At 36.0% G+C, this 19,941-nt stretch overlaps 1 protein-coding gene across 2 annotated transcripts in view; it reads right to left on the bottom strand.

The window, feature by feature from the left end:
* Positions 1 to 19,941, bottom strand: part of furina (furin (paired basic amino acid cleaving enzyme) a) — a 134,254-nt gene that overhangs the window by 56,422 nt on the left and 57,891 nt on the right. For both annotated transcript variants that reach the window (XM_048183718.1, XM_048183719.1), the window contains exons 3-4: positions 14,111 to 14,209; positions 2,288 to 2,383 (exon numbers count right to left, since the gene is read on the bottom strand). In XM_048183718.1, the coding sequence (XP_048039675.1) occupies positions 2,288 to 2,383; positions 14,111 to 14,209 (195 nt within the window). The remainder of the gene's footprint in view (positions 1 to 2,287; positions 2,384 to 14,110; positions 14,210 to 19,941) is intronic.

Below are 19,941 nucleotides of genomic sequence, written 5' to 3'. Positions count from 1 at the left end.
ATGCAGCCTAATAATGTTAATAATCTGACTAATAGCTCAATATCAAAAAAGCCTTCTTTTCGAGGAAAAGATGAATTGGCGTAATCTAAATGAAATTCCGATCCAATTAAAAGAGGTCGCGCAGATCTAACATCATAATAGAAAAATACACTGATGAGCCGAAACATTACCACAAGTCTAATATGCTGTTGGTCCAACAGAGCTGACCCGCCGAGGCATGAACTCTACAAGGAGGTGTGCTGTGGTATCTTGCACCAGGATGTTAGAAGCAGATCCTTTGAGTCCTGTAGGTTACGAGGTGGATCGAACTTGGCTCCAAGGTCCAGTTCCAATGCTTGAATGTCCATTGTAGGCTCTTTTGATGGTGGACAGGGGTCATCATAGGTACTCTGATTGGTTTGCGGCTACGTGTGAGCATGAAGTGGAGCCGCGATATCAATGTCCCGCCCAAACTCAGAACAACTCATTATGTCGGTGTGAAATAAACAGTTTTGGAAATGTAAAAATTAAGTTAAAGCTCCAATCACCTCGCAAAGATCCAGAAAAAAAAATCTGTCAACCTCAGCTGTCAATCATGACGTCAAACCCCCGTTTTTATAGCATCAAATAACTAACTAAAACCAAACTTATTTAAAGAACGAACACTTGAACCAACACCAGCGTGATAAAAACTGCCTAAAATGACAGAAATTGTCTTTGGAAAAAAATATTTGAAGTGTAATTTAATTGTTTAGTTTGTCTAACGTCCCACTGGAATACAAGGAGAGGGCGGGATTTATGACCTATACTGCATTCAGCCACCTGGGGGCGATCGAGACGCTTTGGCTTCACTTTTCAGGACTCGTGTGACACGCTTGGTTGGGACACATTCCTCCCATAACCAACATTAAAATTTTGTGTGGCTTGTGCCACAGTAGACCTTCTGTTGGCTCAGACCAGATGGGATAGTCTTCATTACCCTCATGCATCGATGCGCCTTGGCCGTCCAACACCCTGTCGCCGGTTTGTGGTTTGTCCCTCCTCGGACACTGTTGGTAAATTCTCACCACTGCCGACCACAAACAGCCCACAAGCCTTGCCGTTTCAGAGATACTATGACCCAGTTGCTAAAACAATTTGGCCCTTGTGAAAGTCCCTCAGATCTTTATTCTTGCCCACTTCTACTGCATTCAACAAGTTGATTACGAGAACTGAGTGTTTGATTACCATCTAATACCCAGACCTTGATCAACGATATCTGCTTCAATTGTGACTGGTCATAATGTTTTGGCTCTGCCACATTCTCTGCAACTGATCGGGATTAATCGTGATTAAAAATATTGGAGCTTTTTATTTTTTTTACATTGTAATAATATCACAGTTCGTCTCCAAATTAATGTAGAAACAACTTAAAGACAGTATATTTTTACTATTTGTTTAATAGCATCTTTGTATGAATGAAGGCCAGTTTCACTGATACTAATCCTGCTACTGATGTCTACATTTTTTTTTTTTTTTTTAAACATTAATTATAGACATTCAATATTACAGTATAACTGAAAGCTATCAATTTCAACATTTATTAGGCTTTAAAAAAATAACTTTTAATTTAAGTGAACTTAAAACAATCTTCACATAAACCCATTATAATAATAAATGTCATATTTACCTGTGGCCTGTCAAACAGGTAGGAAATATACAGAAAATATACAGACACGACATTCACAGACAACGCGTTCTCCGTTGTCTTGTGGCACTTGAATGGTTTAAAAGCATTTGCAAGAATAAGAGCGTGATAATATAACGTAACACTAGCCAAATTATGATGGAAAAAATGGATGCTGCGCTGAGTTAAATATTTTTAACGCGAATAAACTGAAAAAATTAAATCGCATGCATTAACGTGCTAATTTTGACAGCACTAATAAATAATTCTCACTCACAAACAAATGAAATATGGCCACTTTAAAACCGTGACACAGTGAGAGTGACATCTCAGGAAAAGATATGTATAAAGATTGATGGAGAGCGAAGGCCAGCACGTCTGGAATGTTTCTGAAGAGCCAAATCACAACCGGCTGATTAAACTTTAAGCTCCACCGGATGACCATAATGGCAACAAGTTCACTGTTACACAACGCCCCATTTAATAGGGGCAAAAGGAACAGAATCCTATGAATCCAAACAGAAGATTGCAACAGCCCACCCAGACCATCCAGTCTGAGCGGGAGGTATCGTGCTTGCTAATAAACAAACAGTTTGTGAACACACGTATGCACACAAACAAAGGGATGAGCTATTTACTCACCAAGTACCACTGCTGTGCAAACTTCGGATCGGTCGGCTCATTGTAAATATCCCTCTTCGATCTTCGTTTTACCACCTGCTGTTCCGCCCACATTACCTTGAGAAAACAAACAAACAGTCAGAGACATATGAGAAGTATTTGCTTCCAAGGTTTCCCATAAGTTCAGTTCTAAAGTTTGTTTTCAACATCAGTGGATCATTAAAGGGTTCATGACGTGAGAAATCAAATTTGCCTTGGTCTTTGTACCATTAAAACATGAAAGTTTCATAGCTTACATTAAAAACAAAGCATTTATTTAATCAAGCTCCAAAATTGGTTTGTTTATATATTGCAGGATCTGTGACATCACACGGGCAAATACATTTGCATATTACGACTGCCTCCAGAGCAAGACAGTGACAAATAGGTATACATCATCGCACCATAGGTCCCCCCACTGGCTTCAGGTGTTTAACGGCTGACATATGCCTACACTGGATGTGAGCATTGTGTCGCGACAGAAGCAAATAGAAGCCATTATAATCACAGACGATGTCTATACTTGAGTCTGTCGACAGCAGGACAAATGGAAGAGTGAAAGAACGTTTGCTTTACAGCTCGTTTGTGTCTCTGTACAGACTTCAGAAGGATCCCAGCATCGGAAAAAAGGGGATGGTTTATTTTAATGGCATCCCAGATCGAAGGATTATATGTTTGTTCGGAGCATTTTGTTATTCTGTCATTTTCTAAAAAAAAAAAAAAAAAAAAAAAAAAAAAGTATCTCTCTCTGTGATGTGCCACGCATTACGTAATCATGTTGGAAAGGTCACACGTGACGTAGGCAGAAATAAAGTGGTAGATGAAGAACTACATCTCATTTTCTCCTCCAACTTCAAAATGGTCCGACATCGTTGTTTTACCTTTTTTTCTAAAGGGCGTTTGACTTAGTCTTTGCATGTTCCCTTTGTAAACACTGGATCGGTACTTCTGCCTACATCACGTGTGACCTTTCCAACATGATTACGTAATGCGTGGTGCATCGCAGAGCAGTGCAAGATGAGCATTTGTGGTTAAAAAATATATACATTTTTTTTTTTTAGAAAATGATCGATGGTTTCTCTAGATAAGACTCTTATTCCTCATCTGGGATCATGTAGAGCTCTTTGAAGCTGCACTGAAACTGACATTTGGACCTTCAACACATTGAACCCCAGGGAAGTCCACTATATGGAGACCTTAATTTCTTTTTGACTGAAGAAATAAAGACAAACATCTTGTATGACATTGGGTGAGTAAATTATCAGGAAATTTTAATTCTGAAGTGAACTAATCCTTTAACATTCTAAGCGAACCTCAAGGAACATATTAAAATAATTATAAAAAAAAAAAAAAACCTGTCATGACCCATTTTAACAGCCATAATAATGGTACCAAGTCTTTATGATGCAATTAAACATGGAGATAAAATATTGCATTCAAAATGCATTTATCTTCTGTAACATGACAAATTTGATTGAAACCGAATATTCAGTTTCACTACGTATACACTGCTCAGCCAAAAAAAACCTCTGGATTTTAATAGGCAAATACTTAAAAGTCTATGGATGCATTTTTATTAGAGTTATTATTTTTCTAGCATGTTATATGTTTGGCAATGGTTCTTTTAACCCTTAAAGATATAGGGCCCTATAAATACACCCGGCGCAATGCAACGCAAGGCGCAGCGCAACGCAAGGCGCAGCGCAAGTGTGTTTTCTAGTTTGCGTCTGGCGCCGTTCGCGTTTTCCCGTTCAGTGCCACGTCCTTAAATTAGTAAATGCATTTGCGCCAGTTAGTGCGCCCATGGGCGTGCTGGTCTAAAAAAGAGGTGTGTTCAGGCGCATTGCCGGCACATTGCTATTTTAAGGAGCTGAAAATAGACTGCGCCATAGACCAACTCAAACCTGGTCTAAAGTCTAAAGTCAATGGCGCAATATTTTTTTGTTAGAGCGCGTTGGCAGAAACTGCGCCTCTGGGCGCGTCCACAGTGCGCGTTGACTTTGCTTATTACACACAGGGATGCGCATCACACAAACATGCCAAATATTAAAAACAAAAGGATTACAGTGTAAAAGAATATTATTGTGTAGGCTACATGAATATAAAAGCGTTCAGCTTTTCCGCCAACAAATTCCGCCATGTAAATAGCAATCCGCCATGGCGCGAGCGCATCTCGCTCTTAAAGGGAATGGGAGATGCCATTACTCATTACGAGAATAGGGACAACCCATTTCAAAAATGCGCCCCGGCGCACGGACCGTTTTTCCATCGTTAAAATAGCAAAAGTGGATTTGGACACGCCCTGAGTGCACCTGCGCCGTGCGCTTTACATTTTGCGTTTAGATCGTTAAAATAGGGCCCGGAGTGTGTAGCTTTTCATTTCTTAAACAACCATGTAGGAAGATGCATCATGTCCATATTCCAGGATGACAATGTCAAGATTCATCAGGCTCAAATTGTGAAAGAATTGTTGGGAGGAAGCATGAAGAATCATTTTCACACATGAATTGACACTGACCTTAACCTCAGTGTAAGTCTTTGGGATGTGCTGGAGGAGACTTTACAGAGTGCTCACCTCTTGCAATGTCAATACAAGATCTAGACCAAAAAAAATTATGCACCTCTTGATGGAAATAAATGTTGTGATGTTATTTCCATAAAGAGGCGAGCACTCTGTAACATCTACTCCAGCACATCCCAAAGACTTTCCATTCTCAGAGGTGCCAATTCATGTGTGAAAATGATTCTTCATGCTCTCTGAACCAATCTTTCACAATTTTAACCCTGGTGAATCTTGACATTGTCATCCTGGAATATGGTCATGATACATATTAATGCATGGTTGTTTAAGAAATGAAAGGCTACACACTCCATCTTTTAGTGTTAAAAGAACCGTTTCCAAACATATAACATGCTAGAAACATAATAATCACTGTAATAATGATCCACTCATAGATTCTTAACTATTTGTCTATTAAAATCCAAACAGTGACTTTTTTTTTGGCCGGGCAGTGTATTATAATTATTATATATTTCTAAGAACATTGAATTATATGAATGTAGGGAAGGATTTAATCGGATTTGATTTAATTGGTTAATATAATTTTCCCCAGTCCATTCTGCCATAGTACTGTCAGCAGAAAAATGAGAGTTAATCCATTTTGATGAAAGATTAAAAAGCCATTTAGAATAACAAGTCAGAATACCAAGTAACAACGAAACTTGTGCAATAAGACCAGAAACATTACAGTAAATATGGTCAATTTAGATTTCATGTCATTAAATAAAAGCTGATGAAATCTGCTGACAGACACCGTCCTGTTTTCCATCTCCTCACAATCCTCCTCCACTCAACACAAAGACAGAGGCCTGCTGAAAGACGGGAAGCCGTTTCTCTAGGGCAGCGACTGCTGCAGCGGGGCAGAAAACGCAGACGGTGGCAGATTATGTGATTGACAGCTCATCGCTGCTCACGCCAGAGCTCACTGCTCACTGTCTAGAATGACTTTTTGTAAAGTGGATGAACTGAACAGACATGTGACAGCAAAGTGAAGCGAATTGTAAAAAAAAAAAACGAATGATGGCCAGTTGGGACGTTCACAGGCCTAAAGAACAACCAGAACAACCATCACTTGACCGACCACTCAACGTCCCTCAAGGTCACGTTGTCATGATGAAATTTAGATGTAATCTGAGCATGATTTGCTGGAAATCTACAGAAGTGCAGTATATCTGCTTTCTCCAGATGAATTAGTTAATAATTAACCAATCATTTGTGTAGTGACAGCTGTTCAAAGTTTAGGTCATGTTGTCAGACATACTTTGTTTGACTTGACTGACAAAATCAAACATTTCCCAAAAATCTCTAGTGTTGTTTAAGGCAAGCATCACTGTTAATGTGGCCTATACTTGGAGTAACACGTAACCGTATGCAAAAGATCTTTGAAAAGTCAAAACAAAATTACATTTCAAATTCAAAAATCTAAAAAAAAGATAATAGAAAAATAAAATAAAACAAAATAAACTCCAATTCCATTTCAAAGTTTCAGATAAAAACTTACTTTTATGATCAAGTCCTTTAAGTTTTGAAGTAGATATTTTTAGTTTCTTTGTGGCAAGTTCTTTTTGAACATGCAAGATAAAGTTCAAAACCCACTGATGTTATCACTGGAACGCAGATCCAAAAAAAATGCATGACAGAAGAAGCGCTGGATAGCAACCCGAATTAATATCCGAGGCTGTCTGCTTGGCAAGTTGTTGGGGAGAGACATGTTGTCTAAACATTATATCACTTTTCCCCCTGCTGATTAATTAGCAAGAGTAATAAGGTAATTAAAAAGTAGCACACATAAGTGTTTCTAACTTTTAAAGATCAACCTCATCTGAAAGTATGCTCAATTAGAGCCAGTACTCTGTTGGCAATGCGATGCATAATGAATAACCTCATGACTGATGTTGCTACATCTGTGACAGCTCTGATGTTTTGACTTGAGCCAAATGCATTTCAAAGAGAATATGAATGCTGCCAAAAGACTCAGAAATAGGAAATGCATTTCTGAAGCTATGAAGATGGACTGAGTGATGGACAGAACAGAGAGAGAGAGAGCTGAAGATGAACAGCGTAGAGGTTTATAAATGGAGTCCGGATGGAAGTGATCTGGAATATCTTAACCTCTACTCTGGAAATGCAGATAAAGGCAGTTGCTGAAATCATATTTCACAGAAAACATTTAGCCATAAAGACTAATGCATGTTTTTTTTCTTGATTTATAATTTATTAGACTTTACTTTACTTAAAGGGATAGTTAACCAAAAATGAAAATTCTGTCATCATTTATTCACCCTCATGTTGTTCTAAAACTGTACAAGTTTCTTTCTTCTGTTGAACACAAAAAAAGATATTTTGAAGAATGTGGGTAACCAAACAGATGATTGGTCCCACTGACTTCCATAGTATTTGTTTCCATTCTATGGAAGTCAACGGGGACCAGCAATTATTTGGTTACCAATACTCTTCAAAATATCGTGTTATGTGTTCAGCAGAACAAAGAAATTCATACAGATTTGGAATAACTTAAGGGTGAATAAATGATCTCTTTAAAACTTGGCCAAAAGAAAAAGTCAAGCAAAATATGATGCATGAAGACTACATAGTATAAAGTAATTAGCACTCCACATCTGACAACAGTCACTTATTGTTTGTGATAAAACATGTCTGAAAAAGTTGTTCTTTTTGAAGCTAAAGGGAGCAAAAGAATTCAACAACAGGAAGCGAAGCAGGGCAGTCAGGGGAAATGCCACTGGGAGTGCATGCTTTACAAGGGCAACATCTTCACACGACTGCAGGTTTCACTTTACAAGCAGCGATTTGTGTCACAATAATAGTCATTTGTGGGTAGGGGTGTTGCAATAATTAATATATCGACTTATCGCACGATATATGGACGCAATATATACTGCCCATTATGTTTACACAAAAATGAATGTCACCAACATTTTGCCTCGGTCATCTTATCTGCTGATAGCAGGCCTCAGGCATCTCCTTCATACACAGAGGACATCGACATACACAGAAGGCATAATTTTGCAGCATTATAGTGTTTTCCTGACAATTACAGACAGTTTGGAAGAATATGCAGAAAATGGTGCACGCTCACAGCTACCGTTAAGGGGCCATTCACACAGAACGCGTCTTTGCATCTAAAAATGCGAGGAATGGTTTTAAAGGTGCCCTAGAATTAAAAATTGAATTTATCTTGGCATAGTTGAATAACAAGAGTTCAGTACATGGAAATGACATACAGTGAGTCTCAAATACCATTGTTTCCTCCTTTTTATATAAATCTAATGTGTTTAAAAGACCTCCGAAGAACAGGCGAATCTCAACATAACACCGACTGTTACGTAACAGTCGGGCTCATTAATATGTACGCCCCGATATTTGCATATGCCAGCCCATGTTCAAGGCATTAGACAAGGGCAGCCAGTATTAACGTCTGGATCATCAGACTAGGTAAGCAAGCAAGGACAATAGTGAAAAATGGCAGATGGAGTGATAATAACTGACATGATTCATGATAACATGATATTTTTAGTGATATTTGTAAATTGTCTTTCTAAATGTTTTGTTAGCATGTTGCTAATGTACTGTTAAATGTGGTTAAAGTTACCATGGTTTATTACTATATTCATGGAGACAAGAGCCATCACTATTTTAATTTTTAAACACTTGCAGTCTGTATAATTCATAAACACAGCTTCATTCTTTATAAATCTCTCCAACAGTGTGTAATGTTAGCTTTAGCCACAGAGCACTATCAAACTCATTCAGAATCAAATGTAAACATCCAAATAAATACCATACTTATGCGATTAGACATGCTGCATGACGAACACTTTGTAAAGAACCATTTTGAGGGTTATATTAGCTGTGTGAACTTTGTTTATGCTGGTTAAGGCAAGCGCGAGCTCCGGGGGAGGGGAGCACGAGATTTAAAGGGGCCGCACAGCCTGAATCAGCGCATATTTAATGATGCCCCAAAATAGGCAATTAAAAAAAATGAATTAAAAAAAATCTATGGGGTATTTTGAGCTGAAACTTCACAGACACATTCAGGGGACACCTTAGACTTATATTACATCTTTTGAAAAGACGTTCTACGGCACCTTTAAAAAAAGCGCAGCGTAGATTGTGAGGGTCTCGAGACGCGCTTTTGACATGGCAATAGCAAACAAACAACACAGTTGTTATGCCAACTTGCTACTGTAAACAGGAGCTTGCAACGCTTGCCCCACCTCTGATTCTTCTGATTGGTCCACTGTTTTGGAACTGACATTGACAAGCGGTGCTGCGTGTAAAAGTTGAAATTCTTTTAACTTGACATGGCGTCTTTTGCAGCGTCTCGCGCATGACATGGCATTCTAAAAATGCGGCGCTCAAGTTAAAATCAGTTCAACTTTTAAAAAATGCGTCTCGAGACCTTGCGTTTTTCCCCATTCCACTGCCCGTGTCTCGTGTTTTACAAAGCAAAAATGCATTCTGTGTGAATGAGCCCTATGGCCATTTGGACGTGGCAGTTCATTTTCACAGAGAACGTGTTTTTGCATTCCACTGCGCTGTTTTTCCATGCAAACGTGTGCGTTCGCGACTTTCAGAGCATCTCGTGCATGGTGCGCCGTTGTAAGCACGTGGCGCTCAAGTTAAAAGAAGTTCTTTTAAAAAATACGCCTCTAGAAAAATAGATTTAGCAGCAGATATGGCCCGAAACATCTGTGCCTTTGTTCATATGGACATCTGACTGTAAGAAGGGTTTGTGTTTTTCAGCAATAGTGTGCACGCACCCTTACTTTACTGAGAAAAGAAGGTCAGAGACAAATATGTACATGGAAAGTCTCCATATAAAGGCCTTTTGTGCATTTGTAAGTGTGTTTGTTTCTTTCTACATTTTGCACTTTTTGTTAGCACAACAAATTTATCTAAATATTCTTAAGAGTTTAGTTCATTGTCATTTGAAAAAGTGTAGGCCTACTTGCATTATTATGCTGTTGTATTATGTTTATATATTCAGTGGCATAAAATAGTGTTTAAATGACAATATCGCATATCACAATTATTTTTTGACAATATATCGCCCAACAAAAAGTAGTTATTTTGTTAGTGCTCTGTTAATGTCATTTTTTAAACAGTTTTAATTGAAATTACTACTAGTGCTTTCTACACATCTTAAATTCAAAAGCAGTTATTGCATTCCAATTTGCATTTTTATCTTAAATATGACAAAATTTGCATTTAAAATTAATCTGACAACCCTACAGCTCACTACTTAAGTTTTGACTTAATCATTGGAGAATGACAGGTGTTGGTGCACTTGTTAAGCGAGCGTCAACATCCACAACAACAAAAAGGTCTTTTTTTAAATTTAGCAGATGCTTTCATCAAAAGTGACTGACAAAGGAGGAATACAAAAAGCAACTGATCATAAGGAGGCAGCAGCATGAAAAAAAGCTATAATAGAAAGTTTCCAGATTGTTCAAAAAGAGTACAGGCTAGAATAGAGATGAAAGTAAGAAATAGTGGAAAAATTAATATACAACTTTGAAATGATCTCTAACAGATGGCTAAGGAAATGGCAACTGACTTCCAGGCTATATTTAGGAAGAATTCTTTTTTTTTTTAAAAAGCCTCCAGCATTTTCTGATGTGGTTCCCAAAAGGCTGATGTCTTTGACAATGCATCCAATGCATGAAATTTAAGAGGACACCTAGCATCATCATACCGCAAGGTCTAATCATTGAGCGTTCATGAACAAAAGCAACTTCTGGAAATGTATTCGACATTAGACAAGCTCCGTGCAACGACTCTCTGTCATTGTGTTGGGACGCAGGCAGGTTCATTATTCACACACCTCATCACTTCTGCACACCGGACAACAGAGTGCTTTTCCCATCTCGAGGGAAGTTGCTTTGCTCCTGGAGGCCATTCGTGCTGATGGAGCATGGCGTTACAGCCATGTTACAAGATGGACTTTTTAACCCCCTCTTAAAGGTGAGTAATGGGCCATACGGGTCCAGTCAGTGATTTCCATTAAGGGGGTTTCTAGCCCTTAGCATTCCTCTGGCATTAAAATAACAGAGTTTGTGTTTCACGTCTCCTCAGAACTCACCATCTGGATCAGAGAGGGTGAACAACAAATACTAAGGCTGTACTGAACGAACGCAGAGGTCAACGCATCGGGAGAAACGCAACTTTAAACGCTCATATTTCACACCTGTGACAAGAGAAACCGAAAGTGTTTTATTTGCCGTTCTTAAGAGCAATGTACACGGGAGGAAACTGAGGAGTTGTGATATACAATCGTGTGAGAGTGTGAATGGAAAGATTCACAATAACATTCAGAGTAGGCGAGACAAATACCAGAACATAAGCAAGCAATGTTTCTAGAGACAGTTGGGAAAGAAGAAGAAAAAATCCTTTATAAAACAAGGACAAAAAAACTAGACACGAGAGCATGCTGCAGTGTCAGTGAAACAAAGTATAACAAAGATGAATGACTTGAAAATGATTTCTTACTTTCCCAACAGTTATTGGGTGTAGTTGGAGTCCCTGAGGACATGTAATGAGGTCTTTGAGGAACCAGACAAACTTAAAGACATTGAGGGCAATAATGAATGTCCAAAGTCATGCAGTGTCCTATTAGCTGAAGTTAGAAAAGGGGGTACACTGCAAAAAAGAGTCATATAGCCCAATGTCATAAATCAGCACAAAGCAAATAACTTGCTTGCTTTAAACTTTACTTGCTTCAAGGGACTTTCCATAAATAGTGTTCATATTAGGGGCTGAAATTCTTACAAGACCAGTGAAGGATGTGTTTAACCTTCATAAAATGTTGATTTCAACCTCATGAGGTCAAACTAAATATTATATGAATCTTTTCATTTCCTATTCATTTTAGGGCTGCACAATATCGTTTTAGAACCAATATCGTGATTTGCTTATCTGCGATTATCACATCTCAGCATGTGTGATGTCAAGTATAGGGATCGTAGTTGATCCGTATGGACCAGGCACCATGGTTCGAAACGCATGTGATTATCGGATTAATTGCAAAGTTTAACCATTATAGAGTGAAAGTTTATCATTTGCATGTGTTTTAGGTCCTGTCAGTTTAAACATTTAAGTGATTTTAACCATTTGAGTGCATAAAGATGCAAAAGAGAACTCAATTTGCGCTGTTTTCTGGATGTGTAACAATATATTGGATCCATGCATTAGCTCTTAAAGTGACAGCAGCCTAATAAACCTGCTGCTGTCTGAGTCATTAATGTTAATCAAACAACAAAATACAAAGAGAAAATCACTTTTGTTGCTTTAACAACGATTAATTATATTTAATTTAAACAGTCAGGGCTCAGCGCTAAGGATTTTTTCTACTTGCCCTGCCTACATTTTTTCCAGCCCCACAATAAAAAAAAGAAAAGAAAATGGTCCTATAAAATAAGCCTAGTTATTGTTTTCGTTGTTTTTGATACATGTAACCTTAATAAATAAGGTTATGACACCAAAAGCTACTAGATTAACTCACTTAAATTTTAAATATTGTGAGACAAGTAAACAGTAAGTAATAAATTAGGAACAAATAATCAAATTACAAGTAACAGCACAAATAAATACAACAGAATAAACAAATGGAATGAACAGTGCTTTTCAGGTTTTTATGTAGGCTTAAAAGTAGGTACAGAAATTGTAATTTAATGTAAAACTATATAACTATAGATTAAACTTTATTAAAGTTTATCAATCAAGAGCTGTTACAGATGCATAAATAATGTTTTGAAATGTTGAAAATGTAAAACTTCAAATACTGGTATTTGAAATACCCACGAGAAGGTGGCAGCAAGTCCCTGTTAATGAGCGAGTCATTGAGATTCAACCGATTCATTCAAACGGCTGATTCATTCAGAAGTGTTGCTCAGAGATGCAAAACAATTCTGTGGACTTTGTTTGGAACTATTTTAATTGATATAGAGAGAAACAAGCATTTTAGTGTCTAAAATGAAAGTTACTTATTATTATAAACTTCTTGTTTATTATAGATTGTACGTTGTATAAAATCAATATCACATTTGTAATCACGCTTATATTTGGATCAAAATGGCGCTCTTTGTGTAATATTAAATTATATAAATATAAAAGAAATATAGGGGCATTTTTGCCCCTTATCTTGAATTCTGGGGGCATTCTAACTGTATTTTAATAGACTAAATTACGCAGTGAAATTGTGCCCTCTAAATATGCACACGCACTAGTCTAACCTACTAGACTATGTCACATAGTGTATGCGTGCACTCAATGGGTGTATTTTTGTTTGTTTTTTGTATAGTGAGTTACATACTCTATAATGTCAGATCGTTAAATCAACAATTACAATATCATAGACGATATATAACGCACACCCTACAGCACTGGCCCGATCGGGCAAGTAACAGTTACGTCAACTGTCCCGAGCGTTGTTCACACTGGCCCCGGGCCATCGGGCAGTCCTTATTGTCAAGCCCTGTACAGTGAAGACTATGTAATGTTATTTTTACATCTGATTATTCAATTTCTGTATCTGAATACTGTTAGACTTACATGAACAATTTTCTATGCAGATTCACTCCCTTAAAAAAATAAATAAAAAAAATCACCCCAATCATTCTAGAATGGATAATTCTTTCCAAATAGAGCTATTCATTTCGTGAACCTTGCAATGTCAGTTTTTTCCAGTATCATGCAGCCTTAATTTATTTTATACGAGTTCGGCAAATTTTGCAACACTTTCATCAAAAATCTTGTTGAAATGCTCCATTTTATCAAATTTGATCATGACTAAAAAACCAATAATTTGCTAGCAATTATCATTGAACATCAAAATTATATAGAAAGGGGGGATTGGCTTGATTAGGAAATAAATGTTGAAAAATAAAAAACATTTATTCAAGCAAAATCATGTTAAGACAAAATGGTTGCATTATTGATGCATGCTATAGCATGGGTCCAAATTGTGCAACTTTATGAGTTTCACATTTTTGTAATATATATGTGTGTAAAGTGCCTTAAAACAGCTTTTCAGCAGATATTCTTACAACATAATATTTACTAATTTCTTTACTCTCTCTGTCAGACTTATTTAGATCTCAATGGCTTTAGCATTTTGGCTTTTTAGACAAGGTTTGGTCAACAAAACCTTTGAGTGTGTTGGTGAAAAAAAATCTGGAAGGAGCTGTTCTGATGAGGCAGATCCAGATTCTACATTTCACACATACCTGGGGTTCTGTGTGCAGACGAATGTGTGTTCCTCTGTGTTCTGATAAAGACCTCTTCACCACTGTGCGGTGCCTGAAGTGATAATAATCTCCAAATACCTGAGGGCGAAAAAAAAAAAACCACAAGTCTACATTTAGCTCACCACATACAAATTTCTTAGAAAACAAAAATTCTTCGAATTTTTCCAGGAATTCAAACAGCCATTTTGTTCTAACATTCTAAATGTTTTAAATGTAAGAACTAAAACACTGCAAAAAACTAGCTGAAAACAATCAAAGCATATTTCTCACTAAACAACCATAAGAATAAAGCAGCAATATAACCAAATAACAACAACTAACATTAAAGATGCAGTATGTGATTTCTCAAACAAACACACCCTTCATTGCTCCACCACCAAAATGCACAAACACACAACGCAATGAAGATGACGAACGAATGACAAGGAAGCACAAAAAATGAACATACAGTACACAAGAGTATATACAAGCAAGAGTTCATTGTTGTACTACTGATTGGCTCACTCTCTCTCCTCCCCCATGCATTACGTAATCACAGTGGAAAGGTCACGCGTGACAGGCGGAAGTACCACAGTATGGCGAAAAACTCCAACTTCAAACTTGTCTGACATCGTTGTTTTACCTTTTTTTTTTTTTTGTAAAGGGCATTTGACTTAGTCATTGCCCATTCGCTTTGTAGACACTGGATCGGTACTTCCACCTACATCATGCGTGACCTTTCCAACATGATTACGTAATGCGTGGCGCATCACAGAGCAGTGAAAGACAAGCATTTGTGGTTAAAAAGTATATATATATATATATATATATATATATATATATATATATATATATATATATATATATATATATATATATATATATATATATATATATATACTTTTTTTTTTAGAAAATTACAGATTGTTCTGCTAGATAAGACCCTTATTCCTCGTCTGGGATCATGTAGAGCTCTTTGAAGCTGCATTTGGACCTTCAACCCGTTGAACCCCAGTGAAGTCCACTATATGGAGAAAAATCCTGGAATGTTTTCGTCAAAAACCTTAATTTCTTTTTGACTGAAGAAAGAAAGACATAAACATCTTGTATGACATGGGGGTGAGTAAATTATCAGGAAATTTTAATTCTAAAGTGAACTAATCCTTTAAGTCTACTCTGTAACACAAAATTTAAATTAAAGCGAATGCAACTCCTTTACAGATCAGCTGTGGACCCAGGCATGACCTTAATGATCCAGATGGAAGAAATATTAACAGACAGAAATGTGCACAGCTGTACATGTCCAACACCCTCAAGTACAAGTAACACCAAATGGGTCAATCTCCTGTCAGCCGACTGCACAATCACACATGACAAGATCATCCAGAGGGCCAGAGTCATCAAACCAGCACTGGCGCAGATCGATTTCTCTCTCCGTTTGATGAAAGCTAAAAGTCTGGGTTCATGCAGTCATGCTATAGATTCAGACTATAGAAAGGGAAAGATCTTCCAGACATCAAAACAGCTGTGCAGCAAGACACATGCGTATTCGCAAGAACAGAAACATTGACAACCTCCAGTTACTAAACACTTTGATTAATTAAAGCAGGTAACCAGCAGTCAAATACAGTAAATATTGACCAACCCAAAGTTTAAATACATTTTTAAGCGATAAATACAAAAGTCCAGCAAAACAACTTTCACAAGGCGCAATGCAACAAAGTCATTCTTTATCCGAAGGGCGGTAACATGTAATAGGAACCCCTGTCAGGAAGATCGAGGACAACAGCTCTACATTTATTCTTCCATGACGTCCCAAGTATACAGACCGGATTACAGCATGTTGATGCAAACACCTCCACCCTAACAAAGCCAGCGAGGCAATAAGCCCTTGACAAAGCAAATTTGACAACTGGCGACCCAGTAAAACTCTTAATAAACAATGAAAGCTTCAAATGCAGAAGGGTAAAAATAAAAACCATAAAAAAGGAAAAAGCTAAAGAGATGGAAGACTGAATAAGAGATGAAACACTTATTGAATGCTAGCGAGAGCCTGGCAGGTTTTGTGGTTAACAAGAGAACAATAATGACAGAAAATAACACAAGAATCGATGGCAAGAAAAGATAACTGAAGAGGGATGGTTAATAAGCACATGCAGCGCTCTGAGAGCTTTGTTAGTGACAAAGGGAAATAGATTGAGGATGGGTATGGGTGTATTGTGTAAGATAAGAGTCCTAAAAAGACGAGCATCAATCTCAGACGGGCCTGAATCCAGCGGCTCCGGGGCACAGGAGACCGCAGATGGAGATATGCTGGTCTTGTCATATCAGACCACCATCAGACAACCATCTCAACTGCCTGGAAACATGCAAGAGGAAAGGCATGTGGAGGAGAAAAAAAACTCTTATATCTACACTAAAACTTACAATCCACATCTGAAAATGATATCAGTGTTGGTTAAACAGTTGGCATGCCTTTGCGAAATGTGTTCCTTATGTCTGGAAGCAACGTACGCATTCAAACTCTACTCTTCAGACCAGACTACACTACAATAAATATTTGTAATTATTAACTTACTTTAATTACCAAAAATATAATAGTTAGTTTTGTTCCACTGTTTGCATGCAACCCTGTTAATGGCATGATTTGCTTTCTTAAGAGACTCAACACAGATGGGCTACAAATTGGTGTCCTATTATACTTTTAAAGCATTAGAGGCACGTGTTATTTTAGCGATTAGAAAAATTATTGTTTAACAAAATTATTCCAACATGAAAAGCAGCTAGTTTTAAACACATTAAGAATTGGTTACCAAAGTTACTGTAAAAAATGAAAAAGCTAAATTTATTTTTTGTAATTACATTTATGTGAAATGTATTCATTTTTTATCAGTAACTAAAAAAAACAAAAAATTAATAACTAATTTATACATAAAATCTGCAATCCAGTTACTTATAAATTTTAATTTGTTATAATTGTTAATCTATGATTTATTTAATTTAAAAAAAATTAAACAATTTGATATATTTCAAGCTTTGACTTGAAAATAATAATAATAATAAAATAAAATAAATTATCAATAACTAAATCTGCAATCCAATTACTTATAGCTTTTAGTTTATTACTGTTTATAACTGTTAATCTACGAATTAATATTTTTTATTTATTTTTTATTTTTTTTTAAAAACGAAACAATTTAATATATTTTAAGCTTTGACTTAGGATTTAATTAATGATAAATAAAATAAAATAAAATAAAATAAAATAAAATAAAATAAAATAAAATAAAATAAAATAAAATAAAATAAAATAAAATAAAATAATAAAATAAAATAAAATAAAATAAAATAACAAAATAAAATAAAATAAAATAAAAATTCTTTATTCAGACATGTCCCATTTTTTCCAGGACTGCATATGATATGACATATTTCTTTTTGTAATTAAATTTATGTGAAATGAATTCATTTTATAACTAAAAAACAACTGAAAGCTTAATTTAAGCTAAATCTGCAATCCAGTTACTTATCCGTTTAAATTTTTTACAATCATTAATTTACAATTTAATATTTATTTTTTTTAAATAAAAAACAAATAAAAAAATGAAACAATCCAATATATTTTAAGATTTGACTTAGGATGTAATTAATGATTCCTTTTAATTTTTTTTTTAAATAAAATTTTTTAAAAATTAAATAAAATAAAATACAATAAAAAAAAAAAAAAAAAAAAATTTATTCAGACATGTCCCATTTTATCTAAATCTAGATTATCGCTTTTAATTTATTACAATTGTTAATCTATGATTTAATATTTCATTTTTTAAAATAAAAAAATTAAAATAAATCTGATATATTTTAAGCTTTAACTTTAATTAATGATTCATTTTCATTTTTTAAAAAATAAATTGAATTAAATTAAAAAGTCTTAATTCAGACATGTCCCATTTTTTTTGCCAGGACTGCATATGAGAAAAAGGCTACACAAACTTGAGATCTTACAACTACGACCAAGAAGTATGACCTGTAATTAAAAGGAACATTGTAAATCTTGTATTAAAGATATTAGCCAAGACGCTGAGGTAATGCGAGCATGCAATAACCACATAATAATGGCATGTAAAGAGTATTAGATGTTAGAATCTGACCTCAGAGTCTGACCCATAGTTTGGGGGTTAGACCAAATGACACAGCACTGACCAGGAGTGGTCTGCAGCTTCCCACACAAATTAGGGCTATTATCTAAAATTAGCCTCCGCCTCGCATCGCCATGAAACTACCATTAACATTCCTTGCTATCTTCTCTTTAATGAAGGCGTGCACACGTTCAGCAGTCGAAACTTTAACTAGTAGGTAGAATAAAACAATGGAAAAGGCAATTTGTAGATAAGCCAGAGCTGGTGGACGAAACACAGATGTTTACTGTGGGAAAATGAGCTAGCAGTGGGCAGGCAAAATTTGTGATCATTTCAAGAGCAATTACAAATCAACAATCCATCTTACTCATTGAGCAAATGGAGCAATTAGTCTCTGCAATCGAAAACAGTCCCTATGATGTGCATAATTATCTGCATCAGTCCAACTTATCCATAAAACATCAATATATCAGCCAGGCCAATTAATCAGCTGATATGTGGATTTTTATGTCAGCTTCCGAAATCTACTGTAATATTTAGGAAATAGAAAAGACAGCAACTGTTTGACAATATAAAAACAAGCACCATAGACGCGTAAATAACTCTTAAGAAAGTTCAAATCATGAAAAAGTTGTTATACACTTACCATGACCCAACTCTGAGTAAAGAACGAAATGGTTAAAACATTTCATGACGAGAGTTTTTCCAGCACTTCTATGAGAATGTGAACACTCAAAGGGAGCGCTGTGAAAACACAGTTTAATAGTGTAATTTATCTTGTAATGAGCATGACCTTAAGATACGCAAACAACTAAACAAGGACAAGGGCGAGTGTGAGAGCATGAATACAGGGAACACTGAGAGAAGACATTTCAGAGAAACTCGATGACACTGTGGTGACATCAACAAAAAAATTTTATACCCCATTTACAGCTTTTGGTTAGAAAAAGTGCTTGTCCATGTTTATATAAAGTCTTAAGACACAACCACACCCCACGTCAGCGGAGATCACTGGAGCTGAAGCAGCAGCACAAACCCACGCTGGAAAACAACAGATAACTAGCAGTTTCCCTTAATACCAGAAGGACAAATATGCAGCCAAAAATTGTGAAAAGCAGGATTGGTCAACCAAAGCATGTTCAATGCAATTCTATGTAAGTGCATTTACTATATATATATATATATATATATATATATATATATATATATATATATATATATATATATATATATATATATATATATATATATATATATATATATACAAAACATAAAATATGTATAATATAAAACAAGAGATTTAAAAAGGAAATATTATTTTGTAATAAAGATACCGTTCAAAAGTTTGAGGTCGGTAAGATATTTTGATGCTTTTAAAAAAGGTGTCTTATACTCACCAGTGCTGCATTTATTACATCAAAAATATAGTTAAACAGCAGTGCTTCCCACACATCGACTTTACTTGGGCGGACGGCCACGTATAATAACGACCGCCCAAGTATATTTGGAGACACATTTTTGCTTTTATTATTTTTATCCTCTTATACTTTTATATCCGCGCAAGATAATGAAACCATCCGCGATCGATTAACTAGTCGTTTTGTACCTGCTCGTTATGTGTGCGCCAGAACTGTTTACTCCCACTAACATTCCCACGGGCACTGCATGTTGCAAAGTCACAAGGGGGCGATGTTG

Source organism: Megalobrama amblycephala, linkage group LG3 (assembly GCF_018812025.1).
Source record: "Megalobrama amblycephala isolate DHTTF-2021 linkage group LG3, ASM1881202v1, whole genome shotgun sequence".
In the NCBI taxonomy this organism is placed as follows: domain Eukaryota; kingdom Metazoa; phylum Chordata; class Actinopteri; order Cypriniformes; family Xenocyprididae; genus Megalobrama; species Megalobrama amblycephala.
This window is presented reverse-complemented; position numbering and strand designations above follow the sequence as displayed.